General features: G+C 41.0%; 3 protein-coding genes across 4 annotated transcripts in view; 2 read left to right on the top strand and 1 right to left on the bottom strand.

The window, feature by feature from the left end:
• The first annotated feature begins 1,275 nt into the window (after window positions 1-1,275).
• Window positions 1,276-4,058, top strand: LOC114433494 (uncharacterized). Its single transcript, XM_028402088.1, has 7 exons — window positions 1,276-1,407; window positions 1,516-1,634; window positions 2,087-2,183; window positions 2,283-2,664; window positions 3,305-3,424; window positions 3,543-3,682; window positions 3,787-4,058. Exons 1-7 carry the CDS (start codon window positions 1,348-1,350, stop codon window positions 4,003-4,005), a joined length of 1,137 nt encoding a protein of 378 aa, XP_028257889.1. The 5' UTR covers window positions 1,276-1,347; the 3' UTR covers window positions 4,006-4,058.
• ace2 (angiotensin I converting enzyme 2) overlaps window positions 4,027-15,076 on the bottom strand; it is a 46,446-nt gene continuing 35,396 nt past the window's right edge. The window contains exons 4-21 of one of the 2 annotated variants that reach the window (XM_028402087.1): window positions 10,096-10,227; window positions 9,848-10,006; window positions 9,662-9,755; window positions 9,237-9,380; window positions 8,969-9,084; window positions 8,768-8,873; window positions 8,230-8,327; window positions 7,971-8,143; window positions 7,270-7,496; window positions 6,943-7,087; window positions 6,742-6,840; window positions 6,531-6,653; window positions 6,258-6,436; window positions 6,123-6,181; window positions 5,957-6,054; window positions 5,754-5,870; window positions 5,476-5,670; window positions 4,027-5,396 (exon numbers count right to left, since the gene is read on the bottom strand). In XM_028402087.1, coding sequence (XP_028257888.1) covers window positions 5,294-5,396; window positions 5,476-5,670; window positions 5,754-5,870; window positions 5,957-6,054; window positions 6,123-6,181; window positions 6,258-6,436; window positions 6,531-6,653; window positions 6,742-6,840; window positions 6,943-7,087; window positions 7,270-7,496; window positions 7,971-8,143; window positions 8,230-8,327; window positions 8,768-8,873; window positions 8,969-9,084; window positions 9,237-9,380; window positions 9,662-9,755; window positions 9,848-10,006; window positions 10,096-10,164 — 2,304 coding nt within the window. In that variant the 5' untranslated portion in view covers window positions 10,165-10,227 and the 3' untranslated portion in view covers window positions 4,027-5,293. Of the gene's footprint in view, window positions 5,397-5,475; window positions 5,671-5,753; window positions 5,871-5,956; window positions 6,055-6,122; window positions 6,182-6,257; window positions 6,437-6,530; window positions 6,654-6,741; window positions 6,841-6,942; window positions 7,088-7,269; window positions 7,497-7,970; window positions 8,144-8,229; window positions 8,328-8,767; window positions 8,874-8,968; window positions 9,085-9,236; window positions 9,381-9,661; window positions 9,756-9,847; window positions 10,007-10,095; window positions 10,351-15,076 lie in introns of those variants that run through there. The other variant, XM_028402086.1, reaches the window with a different exon arrangement.
• nhsb (Nance-Horan syndrome b (congenital cataracts and dental anomalies)) overlaps window positions 13,261-15,076 on the top strand; it is a 33,047-nt gene continuing 31,231 nt past the window's right edge. Inside the window, exon 1 of the mRNA XM_028402085.1 lies at window positions 13,261-13,540. Coding sequence (XP_028257886.1) covers window positions 13,261-13,540 — 280 coding nt within the window. The remainder of the gene's footprint in view (window positions 13,541-15,076) is intronic.

Raw genomic sequence — 15,076 nt, 5'->3', positions numbered from 1 at the left:
GTTCACTGGCTCAACTAGGAAAGCTGAAAATAACCACTGTGCGTATTTGTTTGTGTGTGTGTGTGTGTGTGTGCATGTATAAATTTAGTCACACAACTCATCACAGTATCAAAACATCAGAGTTGTAGTCACGTGTATTAATATGAAGAACTGTGTTTTTTTGTCTAATCTTTTACCTTGTTAAAAAGTTTTATTGGTCATAAAATATATCTTTGAGGAGCCAGCTGGCCAAGACAGAACAATCATACAAATTAAACCAGCTTCTGCCACATAAGTACATACATACAATACATAAATACAATAGTTTACAGAGTACTTTGGCATTTCTAGAAACATGCTCAGTTTCCTTTGTTGTAGATTAATGTGAGGTTTAATGAATTACTCAAAAAAGCGTTTTGCTTTAAAACTGCAGTGTTAAATGTTTGCTAAACTGTGACTTAATGAATATAAACCTGCTGATAAGCTGATTAATATTAGCTGTTTCCTCCTTTTACAATAATTGATTCATGCCTCCATACCATCAACAGCCAGGTTATCAAAGATCTGTGACCTGTGACCTTACAAGTCATGTTTTTGAACCCATCTTGGGTTGTCAACAAAATGTCTATTAAAGAATCAAAATCCTGGTACGTCACCATGGGAACTGTCAGTGTTTGAACCTATTTAAATGCCATGAACATTATTGTGTTTTCCAGTCATTTTGCAGATTAAGAAAGTTTATCTTAAAGACAGCAGATTTACATCCAGAACACTTCTACTAACTTCCTTCAAACTTTCAGCTACAACCACAGAGCATTATCTGTTGGGTAAACAAGCTACTACATCAGAATGAACCTATACATGCCTTTTAATTCATTCATAACGACCACTGCAGGAATTACTCTGTTCGCTTTCCACAACAGAGCTGCTTTATTTTTGTAGAGGAAGTTATGATCTTCGAGTATAGTTCCCATGTCCCACGTTTCCCCTCTAATTCAGCCCTCATAATAAAATGTATTTATTGTATCATTAAAATTAAGGAAGCACAGATCATGTGAAAGAAGAAATAAGTGTAACAGTTGTACAGTTGTAGCGTACAGGATGGTTTGTAAATGTAAGATAAAACCTTGAAATGTAATATGTCTGTTTATTTTTAATTCATACCTCTATTTTTCCACATGTTGCACGAGTTCTGTTTTCTCATTAAATTATCCCCCGCTTTTCATTATCAGGATTTACTAATCTGAACTCACTTCCTCTTCAGAACATCAGTTCCCCATCACGGGCTGTGTCTGTGTCCCCTCATTCCTACTTCCTCCCTCTCAAAGCAGAAGCACAAATCCACAGAATGGTTCGTTTAAAAGGCAGATGTCATCACCGCTCTGGGCTTCAGTCTTTGGCATTACAGGCAGCAACATGGACCTGAAGGTAGGTGATTAAAATCTAACTGTCACTCCTCACCAGAAGGTGTAAGATACATATTGATTGTTGCATAGTTTGAGGAAGTAAGTGCTTTATTTAATCTCTAAATTTCAGAGCTCTGTTGTGAATGGAGGCGTGCTGATTTTCCACCATCTTCATGAAGGGAAGCACCACTATGAAGTGGAAAATGTGTTGAAGAAAAACAGGCAGAGTGCAGAGAAAAAGTTTGTCAGGTAAAAATTGGACACATCTATATGTTTACTGCAAATCAAACTTTGTTATTGTTATATAAAGACTAAACAATGAGTTACAATACACATAAACATCTGATTAGACTTATACACCACCCATCACCGCAGTAATAGTTCTGTATATTGTGTCATCTGTTCCATTTTTTCACAATATTTGTTTCCCCTTTTTTGAGTTTCTTAGCCGACATTTCACTTTTCTCATGAGCAATGAGCTCTAAGAAAATACATGACTCAGCAAATTTAATTTTATCCAGTTTCACTACAACTCCAGACAGTAAGAGGTGAAACTGTACAAATCAGACAGTACCCAACCAGCCAAGATATAAGGCAGATCAATTGTCTGATTTATTCCCATTGGCAGATGCACAGACACTTTTTAGATTAGCATTAATAAAACCATTAGCTATAACAACAAGATTCTTTTCCCCTCCCAGGAGAGGAGACAAACTGATGCATGTGAACGGCATCAACCTGCAGGATCTTACACCTGAGGAGGTGGCACAGTTGTTAGCTAATGGCAGTCCGATGCTGGTGAGTTCATGAGTTATATTTTTGAAGACAAAATACACTTATTAAGTTTACAGTGATGTACCTGTGTGAAAGTAGTAATGTGTGTTTGTGTCTTTATAGACAGTGCACACACCGGGCACTAAAAAGGAGCATCCCAAGCAGCCTCTGACATCTGAGGACACTATATATCCTGTCTCCAAGGAGTCCACAATACTGAGCTTCTGCTGGGAAATGACAAGAGAGGAAGACGTGGAGAAGAATGAAGAGGGGCAGGAGGAAGAGGAGAAGGAGACAGGGGGTGTGAAGGAGGATGTTTGCAAACCTGAATATGAGGAGAATGGTGAGAGCAGCGACCTGCTCGTCATTGAGATGATGAAAACCAGCATCTCTTTGGTGAGAGGCAGGGGCTGTGACCCTGGGAGCCCGTGTGAGGGGTGTCATGGGACGGGGTGTATATTCAATGACGTGGTGGTGGTGGCAGAATCCAGCACAGTGAAACTTGGTGAGTCATATCTCTTTACCCATTATACCCGCTAATAACAATATTTATGTAGCGCATTCATTTTTTAAAATTCCAGTTCAATAGCCTACATAAACTATGAAAAGTGCAAGTGATGTTTTTGCATATTTAAACAGAATATTCTGGTTTGTGGTTTGTCGCAGTCTATAGTTATGCATCATTCAAAAAAAGATGTAGTGATGAAAAAGGGGAAGTCTGTCGGATTTCTGTGATAAAGCACTGCATCTTGTAAGTCAGCCATCTTTTCTCAGCCGTTAAAATATTAATTACAAAACCAGATGACCAGATGTATTGACATCCCATCTCAGCTAAATCTGTGTAGGAAGAGCTCATAAATTTATTTAATCAGGCCTTTTTCACTATAATATTACACATTACAAGACAATCCTCTCTGTGCAATAAGTCCCCTAAAACTTAGGTCACCATTAAAAACATTATCATTATTAGATCTTCTTATTTTTCTCCTCCACAATAAAAGTGTAGCGATATAGATTACAAATAAACAGGTATCTGTGAAGAGTCAAGGGTTTCAGATGAAGGCTAATGGAATATATCGATGACTGTTTATTGAACTGTCTTACCTGCACGGCCTGTGTTTGATGCTTCACTGTGTCACTTTCAGTTCCACGCGGCAGCTTCAAGTATGAAAATGTGTCAGAGGTTTTAGTTGAACACGTGGGTACTCATCAGTACATCAGAGGTATCTGTTCCCAGAAGACTCTTTACACTTCACCAAATCCAGGTTTGTCATCGTCAACACCTAATAAATAACCACAGATGGAGACTTTTAATTCAGGTACTCGGACAGATCTGTTCTATTGGTGTAGTTGATGTGATTTTTCAATTTCCTCTGTGTTCAGAGAGGATCACCATCTACTATTACAAGTCAAATGTTTTGGACAAATATTTCAGAGGAATGCCAGTGGTCCTAAACCTCACTGAGTCCAACTGCTTCCTCAGATGCTGCAAGGAGGGGGACAGAGTGTGCCTACAACTGGAGGTAACAACAGTGGTTCTGGTCATGTTTTATTTAGGACAGTAGTCTGGGACCCTGTGTGTTACATCTGCCAAACAAATATCATGTTGTCACTTGTGTTGTTGCAGACGTGCGAAAAGCAAAGGCTGAAGCAGATCTACATGACAGATGAGAGCACGCTGTCCTTCGTCTTCTACATGAAGGCTGACCGGACCAAACAGAGGAGGTTTGAGTCAGCGCTGCACCGCGGCTGGTTCATCCATGTCGTCAACCCTGATGGTGTGGAAGTGGCAACCATTGATGGACACGAAGAATTGTCGTCATTTCTCTTCATCATTAAGAAGTGAGAGGTTTATATATATATATATATATATATAGACATAACATTTAAAACTCTTTTGTACTTTATATTTAGGTGACTTAGGTGAGAAAATAAAAAAACTCTTTTGTTTGGGCCATCTGGTCTAGTTACAGAAACTAATGCCACTGTGTCAGATTCTGCTATTGCAGAAGTGTGTAGATATGCATCATACAACTCTCACTAAAATGTCTACACGTTTAATTAAACACAAGCAATAATTATACTGTGTATTTGAAAAAAAAAAACATTTAAATAACTATTGACAATATACATCAATATACCAACATATTAAATAATTGTCATAATTATATTTTATTCTGAAATGTATTTTTTTGTAATTATGCATGTCTTGTAAGAGTAATAAAACGTGTAGCTTTAACTAATTTAAGTATTGCCGTTGATATCTGACACTCAAATACACCAAAGACACTAAAATATATCCAATATTACAACATAACAGGGACAAACACGGCTCTTCTGTCAAATTCACAAAATTTGATATTAGTAATATTCTTAGTCAAAACAGAAAACTTGTATACCTCTCCTCCTATGTATCAGGGCACTCAGCTGGTTCCTTACCATTGAACTTACCATTCCTTCCATAGACACATTATTTAAGATGCAAATAGAGAAGTCAATGACAACTGAAGTTATTACCCGAGCAGCAGGTGTAATGTAGTGCAACAAATGTCCTGAACCACATGACTGGGTTTTGACGAAAATGTATGGCCAAAATAGCCCCTCTCTTGTTGAGCATGTTTATGCATTCATTGGACACAAGCTTGTTTCCTTAGAGCTTCCATTTCATTAATATTAAAAAAGGAGACTTCTCTCATGTGGCTCCTATCGCCCGATCTCCGCTGTACGCGGATGATCTGCTCCTCTACATCTACAGGCCTAGTACATCTGTACCTATCACACGCTAAATCTAAATCTATTTTGCTTAGACCTATGCGGTCTAAGCAAAATAGATTTATAGAGGTCAGAGGGTGTGGTCTTACCAAATTTTATTTTTTTACTACTGGGCTGCCAACTTTCACATTTTTCAGTACTGGTTGTGGGCAGATGTAAACACATTCTGGTCAAATCCACTTAAAAAACTTAGGATCAATTGACAAACAGTTCATTCACATTTAAGAGTTGTAATTCTGGAGGGCTTGCAGCACTGGTAAAGGAAAAGACTTTAAGACATTTTCCCATTTTTATAAAATGAATGGTCAGAGACAATAAAACTACACAAACATCAATCTTCCCTCTCTTCATCAGCTGTAGGCTTAAAGCCCGGTTAGTTCATTGTCAGTGTTCTCATACGCTCTGTTACTGTGGCCCTCCATGTTTGAATCATAGGGATTCTCCAAAGCCGACTTTGTAGATCTCCTGCAAACACAAAGAAGACAGCATTAAGTAACTGGTCTACCATACTAGACAGGAGTATTGGTTTCAGGAGTGAACTCACTTCTTGCGCTCTTTGACACCAGAGATGATGAGGTAGGTGCCTGCAAGCACCACAATCCCCATGACCACGCCGAACACCACCAGCCACACCTGCACCGGCTGCTCCTTGGGAGGAGCTAGTGTTGGTAGGATACCCTCAAACTCCAGAGTCTTGTCATTAAGCTGGAAGGCGTCATTGATGCGACCTCGGCTTAACCTGGGGTCAGTGTTTAAAGTGCATCAGTGCTGCTCTTTTTTTATCATGTTTGCTTGTGTGATGAAAAAATGTTTGTGCCTCACCGGACAGCTGCCTCCACATCAACCTTTGGGATGTAAGTGGAGGGAGCTTTGGGGTTGGTAACCACAATGTAGAAGGAGATTCTGGGAGTTTCATTATAGACGAGGATGTTCTCTGATCTGCAGGTACAGAGAAAAGCTTTCAAACAAACTTGGAAAAAGAAAAAGAAAAAAAGAGCATTTTTGTATTTTTAATAGATACTGACGTGAAGGGAAGGGTCTCCTTCTTCTGGCTGTAGTACTGCCTCAGAGCATAAGCAATGTTGGCCTTGAACAGGTACAGCTCATTGGCATTCCAGGAATACTGAAAAATTAATATTTATCAATATTTGCTGGCATTTTAGGTGCAATAACTCGTTTGGTGGAACTCACAGCACTATCACCCAGAGCAGCCTTCAAGCTTATTCTCACTTTAACAGCGTACTGTGAATCTGTAAAAACAAATCATGTGTTCACTAAACACATTGTTCCTTTTACAGTGGTGGCAGTGTGAAGCTTGTCACTCACATGGATCTATTGCTGCATTCCAGCCCACCCTTCTGTTATTCATCGCATTCTGTGTCTTTAAAAAGTCATGAAGTTTTTGGAAATAATCCAACAGAGGGCCGGCATCCATCCTAGCGTCACCAGATATCGTCTTCAAAGCCCTCGTCCAGGACTTGGACCTTCCAAGCTCTAACATATCCCTAGAAGAAAACAAAGATGGGTGAAAGATAAAAACAGGAAATATACAGCTCTAGCAAAACAGTTGGCAGCATTTACAGAGAAACAGGAAGTTACCTCAGCTTGGTTCCTGCCGCGGTAGAATTAGTGATGTCACATGAAGACAAGGCGCCTGTGTGATCAGCAGCATTGCAGAGTGCTTTCTGGAACTGAAACTGGTAGATGGTTCTTGTGAAGTACCTGTGTTTAAAGCAATATGTTATTTTTTAAAGGAAACTCACGTTAAGCATGTATTTCTCTGAGTGCATCTTTAGAGCGGGGCAGTCACCTGATGAAGGAATAATCTCCAGATACATGGAACAGAGCAGGTGGATCACAGTAAGTCTCATCTCTTGGCACTGGCTCTACCACTCCTACCAGCTCCCTCCTGCAAGAACACCACAGAGTCAACAGCAATACATGCTGCAGTAAAAGAATAAAAACATTTGGACTTATTGTGATGTCATAATCATATTTAATCACTGCTTACTTCATCTCCCACCAGCGCTTCATCCACTCATCCTTGGTGATGTTCCCTGCAAACACCTGCCACCTCCATTCTTCCAGCATGTAGGTGAAGGGCAGCGTGGCCACAATGGTGAGGGCCTGTTTTAGCAGGAAGTTGATTTCCGTTTCTGCAATGCAAAAACACACACACTTCTAAATTTGACAATTTTTGTCTGCAGTTTGGTGGTGAGTAGGCTATGGTGGTATTCAAGTGCTTTTAATAAAAAAAAAATCTGCAACAGATTTGGATCAGAAAATCAATACAATAAGCTGAAAGATCCTAAACTATTGATCATAGCAGCAGTAGTACCGTTATCATAAATGAAGTTCGCAGGCAGGAGATCCAGGCTCTGCAGGTGTTTGGGTGTTGCAGCAGAGAGGGACATGATCTCTCCGACGGCTTCGTGGAAACCCTCATTGGCGCCGTCCCTCAGCAGGTAGGACAGATTACGGTAAGCCATCTGGTACTGGTTGTGACCCATTTCATGGTGCACTGTGAGGAAATCATCCATGTTGACCTTGGTGCACATTTTGATCCTAAAGACATGGCAGCAGAAGTGAGGAGGTCAGCAGTTACATGTGTGATATCAGAAGTATTGCACCAATAAAACAGCAGGACAATAACATGTTCCTGATGAGTCTGATGTAAAATTGAGCAGAAAGTTTAAAAAAATCTTGTCTAAAGATACATACATTGTTTCAGAAGGACTTCTTTGGTTTAGTAATTTCAACCAAAATCGAGACTTAAGTCACCATAAAATACTATTTTAAATTGAATAAACACTGTAGGCACGCCTCCAAACAAGCTGAGATGACTACACAGATTAATATTTTACAAACATGATTTAGATTATCTTTATCAGCAGGAAAAAATGACTCAGAGATTAACAACTGTTCCAGCAAGTCCATATTTATGGCTCTCGTAAATCTGAACTGATCTTCAGTGTTCTTCTGAGCACAGCACTTAAATCAAAGCCAAAGAATATGAACATGTCTGTGGATTTGTCCTACCTAAAGTCCTCTCTGTTTCCCATGTCCCAAGCTGTGGGGTGACAGACCACCTTGCGTCCATCTTCAGGCTTCACCAGCATAGAGTTATTCCAAAAGTTATCAAACATCTGGTACAGGCCAACAGACTTGAAGAACTTCTCTGCCTCTTCAAAGAGTTGACGCTCACTCCAACCCTGGATTTCAAGTTCATCATTTAAATGTCATATTGAAAAGGTTGATATGTTTTTGGCGTATTTTACACACAGAAGCTGAACTGTACCTTCTCCACCATAGTTTTGCTCACATCTATATCTGGTTTTTCTGGGTAAGGGATTGACAGAGGGTACAGGTTGGTCCAGAATCTTCCCCACATGTCACCTGAATAATCAACACAAAAAAATACAATGTTATCAGATATATGCAATCACTTTAAAAGACTACAAAAAACATGGCCAACAAGCTTCAGCTAAAATCCACATACAGCTTCCTGTATTTATTTTTCATGTGAATCAAAGCGGTAGTGATGAGACCTGGACAGCAGAGGGAGACACTTCTGAGCAAAGAATGTACATGTCTCACATCCTTTTGGTGTAATTTTCTATTCTGACATTACATCTATTTGATTAATTTGTATTGCAATTGTTGATCATGTTATCTCTTAAGTGCCACTTCAAGCAGGACTTGACACAGAGATAAATGATGATGACCTGTGCCACTATGGCTGGGATGACTGCAGAAGAATAATTACAATAGAGGGAGAAAAAAGGCAACAAATGAACTGTTGAGTAAAGTATACAATATTAAGACAGAAAACATACCCAGCAAGTGGGCTGGCAGAGGTCCTTCTGGGTCAATGTATCCTGGGTAGACCTCTATTAGCCTGGATCTCACATAGGCATGGAGATCCTTGTATAAAGGCAGGATCTGTGAAAGAATATGTGTTTAATTCACAGTCAATGCTGTCGAAGTATAAAGCATGCATAAGTAACACAGAGACCAAACCACTGACGAGGACATACCTGTTTGTATATCTTCCGGACATCCTCCATCAGCTCATTTCTGGTGTATTTATACATAATATCCTCTTCAATAGTCTCATAGTTATACCTCCAGTAAGATCCATAGTCTTCAAAACCTGCACATGTGTGAGCGTGTGTTAGGAAAGGAAGAGCAACTACAGCTGATCTCTAAACACTTTTCCCTATTGATAAGCCTGTCTTTGAGGTCATCTGTCTATCGGAAACATCTCTGTCATTCAAACGTAAATGTTTTCTTTGAATTTATCACCATTCAGTTTGGCAGCTTCATTCTTCAGATCCACATAGTCTTCGTACAAGGGCCGCATCCGCTTCCCCACCTCTTTCCTCCAGCCCTCCCACACATGTAGGCGCTCTGAATAGTTTCGGCTGTTTGCCATCACATGCTCCAAACCTGTCAAAAGGGGAAGGACATGAGTGTTAAATATCATCCACATGCAAAGCCTTTGTGTTGTCCAGCATAACTGTACATATATTTTGAGTGCAGGACTTTAAATGTAACACTAACCTTTAAATTTAATGTGTAAAGTATGCACGGTAAAGTGTAGCATAGTAAATGTCTACAAGGCCTCAAATTTCTTACTAAGTGCACTGAACAAATGATTTTGTTTTCCAAGGTTTTAGTGCCTGACAGCAGCAGGCAGCCGCCTTAATGTCCTGATTAACAGAGCGTACCTGGCTCCAAAGTCTGGCAGTTCAGAGGGTCGTCAATCAGACACACTGTTGCTGTGCTGTAGATTGTACTCATCTCACTCATGACCTTACTCAGCTGCGAGAAAACATGAAGCAAACATGAAACATTAAAGACATATTTAAAGAATCTGTAACTGAATGAGATTGAACTGAAGGCAAGGGTCTTACATATGAAGCTTTATCCTCAGACAGAGCACCAGAGCCTTTGTCTTGAAGGGAGATGAGCTGTAACTTGATTTCTGGGTCCGTGATCTGGTCGATGGGGAATTTGAGGGACTCTTCTGACATCTTGCTGTAGAAATCTCCCCAAATCTGCCCTTGCACTGCCTACAGAGAATGATGGCAGATGACTACACCACATCTGTTTTTATTTCATTTGAACTCAATATTTAGGGGGGTTCCTCCCAAATACTCACCAGTTTGTCAGAGTTCTCCTTCGTGATGTTGGTGTTGTAGGCCCATGATGCCAGCGAGTACTGGTACATGCGCTCAGTGGCCTCCTTGTCAAAATTCTGCAGGAATTTGCTCGCATCTTTCTCCACCTGTGACTGGGCAGAAACGGCGCAGGTCACAGCCAGTAATGTTACAAGGAACCTAGCAGACAGCATGTTAGCTGCTTCAGCTCCGTCCACACACACACAATAACTGTGAGGAGGAAGGACAGTGCACTCTGTTATACAGTTTCAATAACCTCGTGTGCTGCCTTGGCCTTTGGACAGCAGAGTCATAACTGAGTCGTAACAGAGTCATTTACAGATAGGATGTTTAAGAGGAACATGTACGTCGCCAGGCTGCCTTCACAGAATAAAGGGTGTTTGATATATTATCAGTTACAAATTGATATATTATCTCATTGAAAAGGTGCACAGTTAGTTTTGTTTGTGTATAGTGAGTTCTTTAGATAAGCAGCCTGTCAAATATCAGATTACAATGAGCATTAAAAACAAAGGACAAAAAATATACAGAAAATATACTGAGTGCACAGTATGACCGCACTAAACCCCACCCCCACCCCGACCCTCAAGGCAAACGCACTAACACTTCCATTAACATGACCACTTAACTTTATCAGTTAGGGGAGGAAGGTCACAGCAGTGCAGCTCCTGCCATCATAGAAAGTAAAAAAAAAATCAAGTAAAGACAAATAAATATTAATATTTGTCAACTGATCTGTGCTAATGTAAAGTAATGTAATTTATGTATGATCTACCCACAATCTGGATTTAGCATGTGCAGCTGGTGTGTGGTATTACATGTCCTCAGTTTCCATAGTCTCATTTATGTGTTTAATCTATTTGGTCTTGCTGATCTGACATAAAACTGCACTGAAAAAAAAAACAGGGTGAGGCCGCCAGTACCTGTGTGAGCCCACAGGTTTATGCTTGTTCTGCTCTTACTCTTCTTCTATGATACGTACCAGTACTAAGCTACAGTTCAATTAGTAACTGAGCACCTGATTAATTGACAACAAGTCAAAGTAGACATTATCACTAAACACTAAAAAATAACATCTTGTTCATGTGCACCTTGCATCTTTGATTTTCTTCAACATTTAAAAAATTAAACATAACAATATGAGTAAGAAAACAAGAAACAATGGCTGTAGACCACCTTATCTGTTGTTGGCAGATTTAGCAGCAGCAGATAAAATGCAAGTCATGCACTGTGAGGCCCTAAATACTGATAAGAAATCAGCCGAAAGGGCAAAGATTATTATTTATATTTATTGCCAAAGATTATTTAATACTGGCTTGTGCACTCTCAACATAAAACATAAAATAATTGTTGGTGAATCCACAACATAAAGTCAATACAAAAAATCTGTGAGTCTCTGTAGTTTCTATTTTTTCCACCAATTGTGTGTTTTAATTAGGACATTGGATGCTACAGTCTTCATTAGTCCACCTCCAACAGGAGGGCAAACACACTTAAAGGCAGTGCACCTGTTTCACATCAGAGACTGAGACTTTGATGCAACAGCGCCCCCCTGTGGACACTGTTGGTGTCACCATTAGATTTTTCAAATCTGTCAATATAAAATCTTGATTGGGAGTTTTACATTAATTCAGTTTTATAAGATTAGATTTGAATCATCTGATAAATTTAAATGTTTCTTTTTAAAGTTCAGACACAGGCAAAGCATGTGTTGCTGTCATCTACTGTATGTTAGTGAAAATGTACGGTAGATAATTTAAAAAACAAAACTAACACACTGATACATACAAACGCAACACCTATAGGCACCTATGTATAAGGTTAAATGAAAATGTTGGTGACTTCTGTGTATTTGAGATCCAATACAGCTGCATAGATAAATAAATTGATTGCATTGATCACCATATACCTCGCATGCCTAATGATAAAGAGGATCGAATCATGGTTAAAAACGTGGCTCATTATAAATGATCACTGCACAGGATGGTTGTTGGAATGTAACACGCCTGTCTCCTCGGCAGCTCAGAGTGAGGCCCGTGACAGGTTACTGTCAATCTGCACTGCCTCAAATTTGCTGCAACAGCAAGTTTACTGCAGACATGTCTATATACAGACAGAGCCCAGAGGCTACAGGCTAATCACTGTGAACGAAGCAGACAACGGCCAGGCTTAGAATCCTGGAAACTCACATTCAGCAAAAAAAAGGAGGAAAAAAAATGACAAAAATAATTGTTCACTGTGCTCCTCAGTGAACTTTGCTGAGAAGTTACAGTTTCATTCAGAGCCTCAGTATTTAAATGCAGGCTATTGAGCCATCAGAACTCTATCTATCTATCTATCTATCTATCTATCTATCTATCTATCTATCTATCTATCTATCTATCATATCATATCATATCATATCATAACCATTCCCTGAGCGCACACATCCGCGTCTCCGGGTTTTACCTCAGCCTCCTCTCTCATCCTCTTAGCCTGCACATTCTTCAGGCCACAGAGACAGGCTGTGTCAATAATCAGAAACACAACCAGAGCCTGGCCGGAAAAGCGAGAACAACCTAAAAAAATAAAAGCACACTGCGCGCGGACCGGTTATGAAACAACAGTTGTGTATTTAGAGGTGTAAATTATCAAGACTTTTCCTTATGTTGTGTTTATAGGTTTTATCTACACTATCTCTCATGGATCCACAATCCACTCTGCAAACATCATACGCTTTGATTTTGAAAATAAACTTGCTTGACCCAGATTCTTATTCTGAAAAGCCTGAGCGCCATTTCCTTTTCGCTCTGGCTGCTTTGACGATGCACGGAGGCAAACCCATGATCGCAGACTCAACACGCATCCTCACACCACTGACCTGAGCTTAGCTGTGTCCTGCATGTGTGTGCATGTGTGTGCGTGCGTGTGTGAGCGGGAGTGTGAGTGATCCCCAGAAACCAGCAGCAGGATGGAGGATCTCAAGGAGAATCTGGGAACTTTGGATTGACGCCCGGGGATAACGCGCGGTTCGGCCTGAACGTTATCGGGCTTCTCGTGGATTTATATATTTGGATGTTGTCTGTTTTCCCCTTTTACTTTTTTTCTTCTAGGCAGTGGGAATTTACACTTGGCTTCTACAACCCTTATTATTTTTGGCGTACAAAATGCCATTCGCCAAAAGGATTGTGGAGCCGCAGCTTCTGTGCAGACACCAGATCCCCAACGATGAAGGTCTGCTTTTCGAAGACCTGTGTGCCATCAGCAATGTGGTTCTTTCCCGGACCTTGCGACAGCTCTCCGACCTGGCCCGGCACGCCTGCTCCTTATTTCAGGAGCTGGAAAACGACATCCTTAGCACCAACCAGCGAGTCTGGGTCCTCCAGAACAAAATAGGCCAGATACAGCAGACTGCCAGTGCCCTAGACCCCAAAAAGGAGGCTGTGCGTAAGTATACCACCACAAGTGTGTGCACCCCCCTGTCCAAAAATAATCCCCCTCACGATTTACACCTGACCCATCTGTGATTCCGTTCATTCACATCTTACATGTGTCCCTTCATGCTTCGAAGGGCGCCCACCTCAAAATTATTTTTACCCAGCTGCACGCACGCACGCACGCCGTAGATGCGGCCGCTCTCACCCCCCCCCCCCCCCCCTCCCCACCCCCCAATTGAAATGTGCCACACGAGTGCGTTTGCACATTTCACCATTCCAGATGCATTTTCGCAGCGCAGAACGTGTTGACTGCTCATTTTATTTGGCGGTCCAGACTCGTGTGTGTGTGTGTGTGTGTCCGTCGAGGGGGGAGTCGGTGTGTGTGTGTGTGTGCGTGTATGCTCACACAGGCAGGCAGCGCGAAGCGGAGCGGAGGGGCGTGTGTTGCCGCTGCATTGGCTCAGCATCGCAGTCTCGTTACTGCGGGCAGCGCACACCTGAAGCATGCTCAGGCGGTGATTTTGCGCTTCGCAAAAAAAGGGCATCTCTTCCACACAAGCTGTAAATATGTGAAGTTCAGCCTCGAGTGAGGTGAGGGTGTTTTGTAAAAGAATGTTTTTGTGATGTGATGTGGCGTGTGTGTGTGTGTGTGTGTGTGTGTGACAGGGTGTTCACAGGCGACTCCCCGTGCGCCAAACCCACCCTTTCTACATGCAGCGGCACCAACACAGCATCAATAATGAATCCAGATGTCCGTGTTGCAGGATAAATATGAAGAGATCATGACTAGATAGTCAAGCGTCGTATAATTGCTGTGTGGCTACACGTCTGTACAGGAACCATGTAAAAAATAAGCCTGATTGGCAGCAATGAGAGACTGCATTTTAGTGTAACAGAGCGTTGTGTAGCTACAGCAGGCACATATTATTTATGTTCTCTGCAGTCCCTTCAGCGTAAGTCTTTAGATTTTAGAAGCCCAGCTGTGTGATTATAGTCTAATTTTTATTATTATTCTGGGATGCATCACTGTTGGGTGCATCAAAGAGCCTAAAGATTCTGTAGGCTCATGAATATCTCTCCTTTAGATGTAACCCCCTCACACACACACACACACACACACACACACACACACACACACACACACATCTGAGCATATGTGTCAGTGAGGCAGCCATGTCTTTATTACATAAAACAGCACCACTGTATTGCTGTGTGTACACTGGTTTGCTTTAATGACTGAGGAGCCGCTGTTGGAGGGGACAGCAATAAAAACTGAGACAAACATTTGAATCTCTACAACTCCACACTACAAACACACAGACTCACCTCAAACACTTTAAAACCTGCCAGCAACACAAAACCCATGAAACCTGCCTGTCTGCTGCACTTGTTGAGCTCAGAAAACCCTGTAATATTGATTTGTTGAGTGGATTGTGCTTCTGTATCCCTGTAGCCAGTTGAGATACAAAAAAATAAGTAACTCTAAGCAAATGTTTTCTCTTTGAATATGCTGTTAAAGATTTGTGAATTTAAAAACTACAGAATG

Source organism: Parambassis ranga, chromosome 3 (assembly GCF_900634625.1).
Source record: "Parambassis ranga chromosome 3, fParRan2.1, whole genome shotgun sequence".
NCBI lineage: Eukaryota > Metazoa > Chordata > Actinopteri > Ambassidae > Parambassis > Parambassis ranga.
This window is presented reverse-complemented; position numbering and strand designations above follow the sequence as displayed.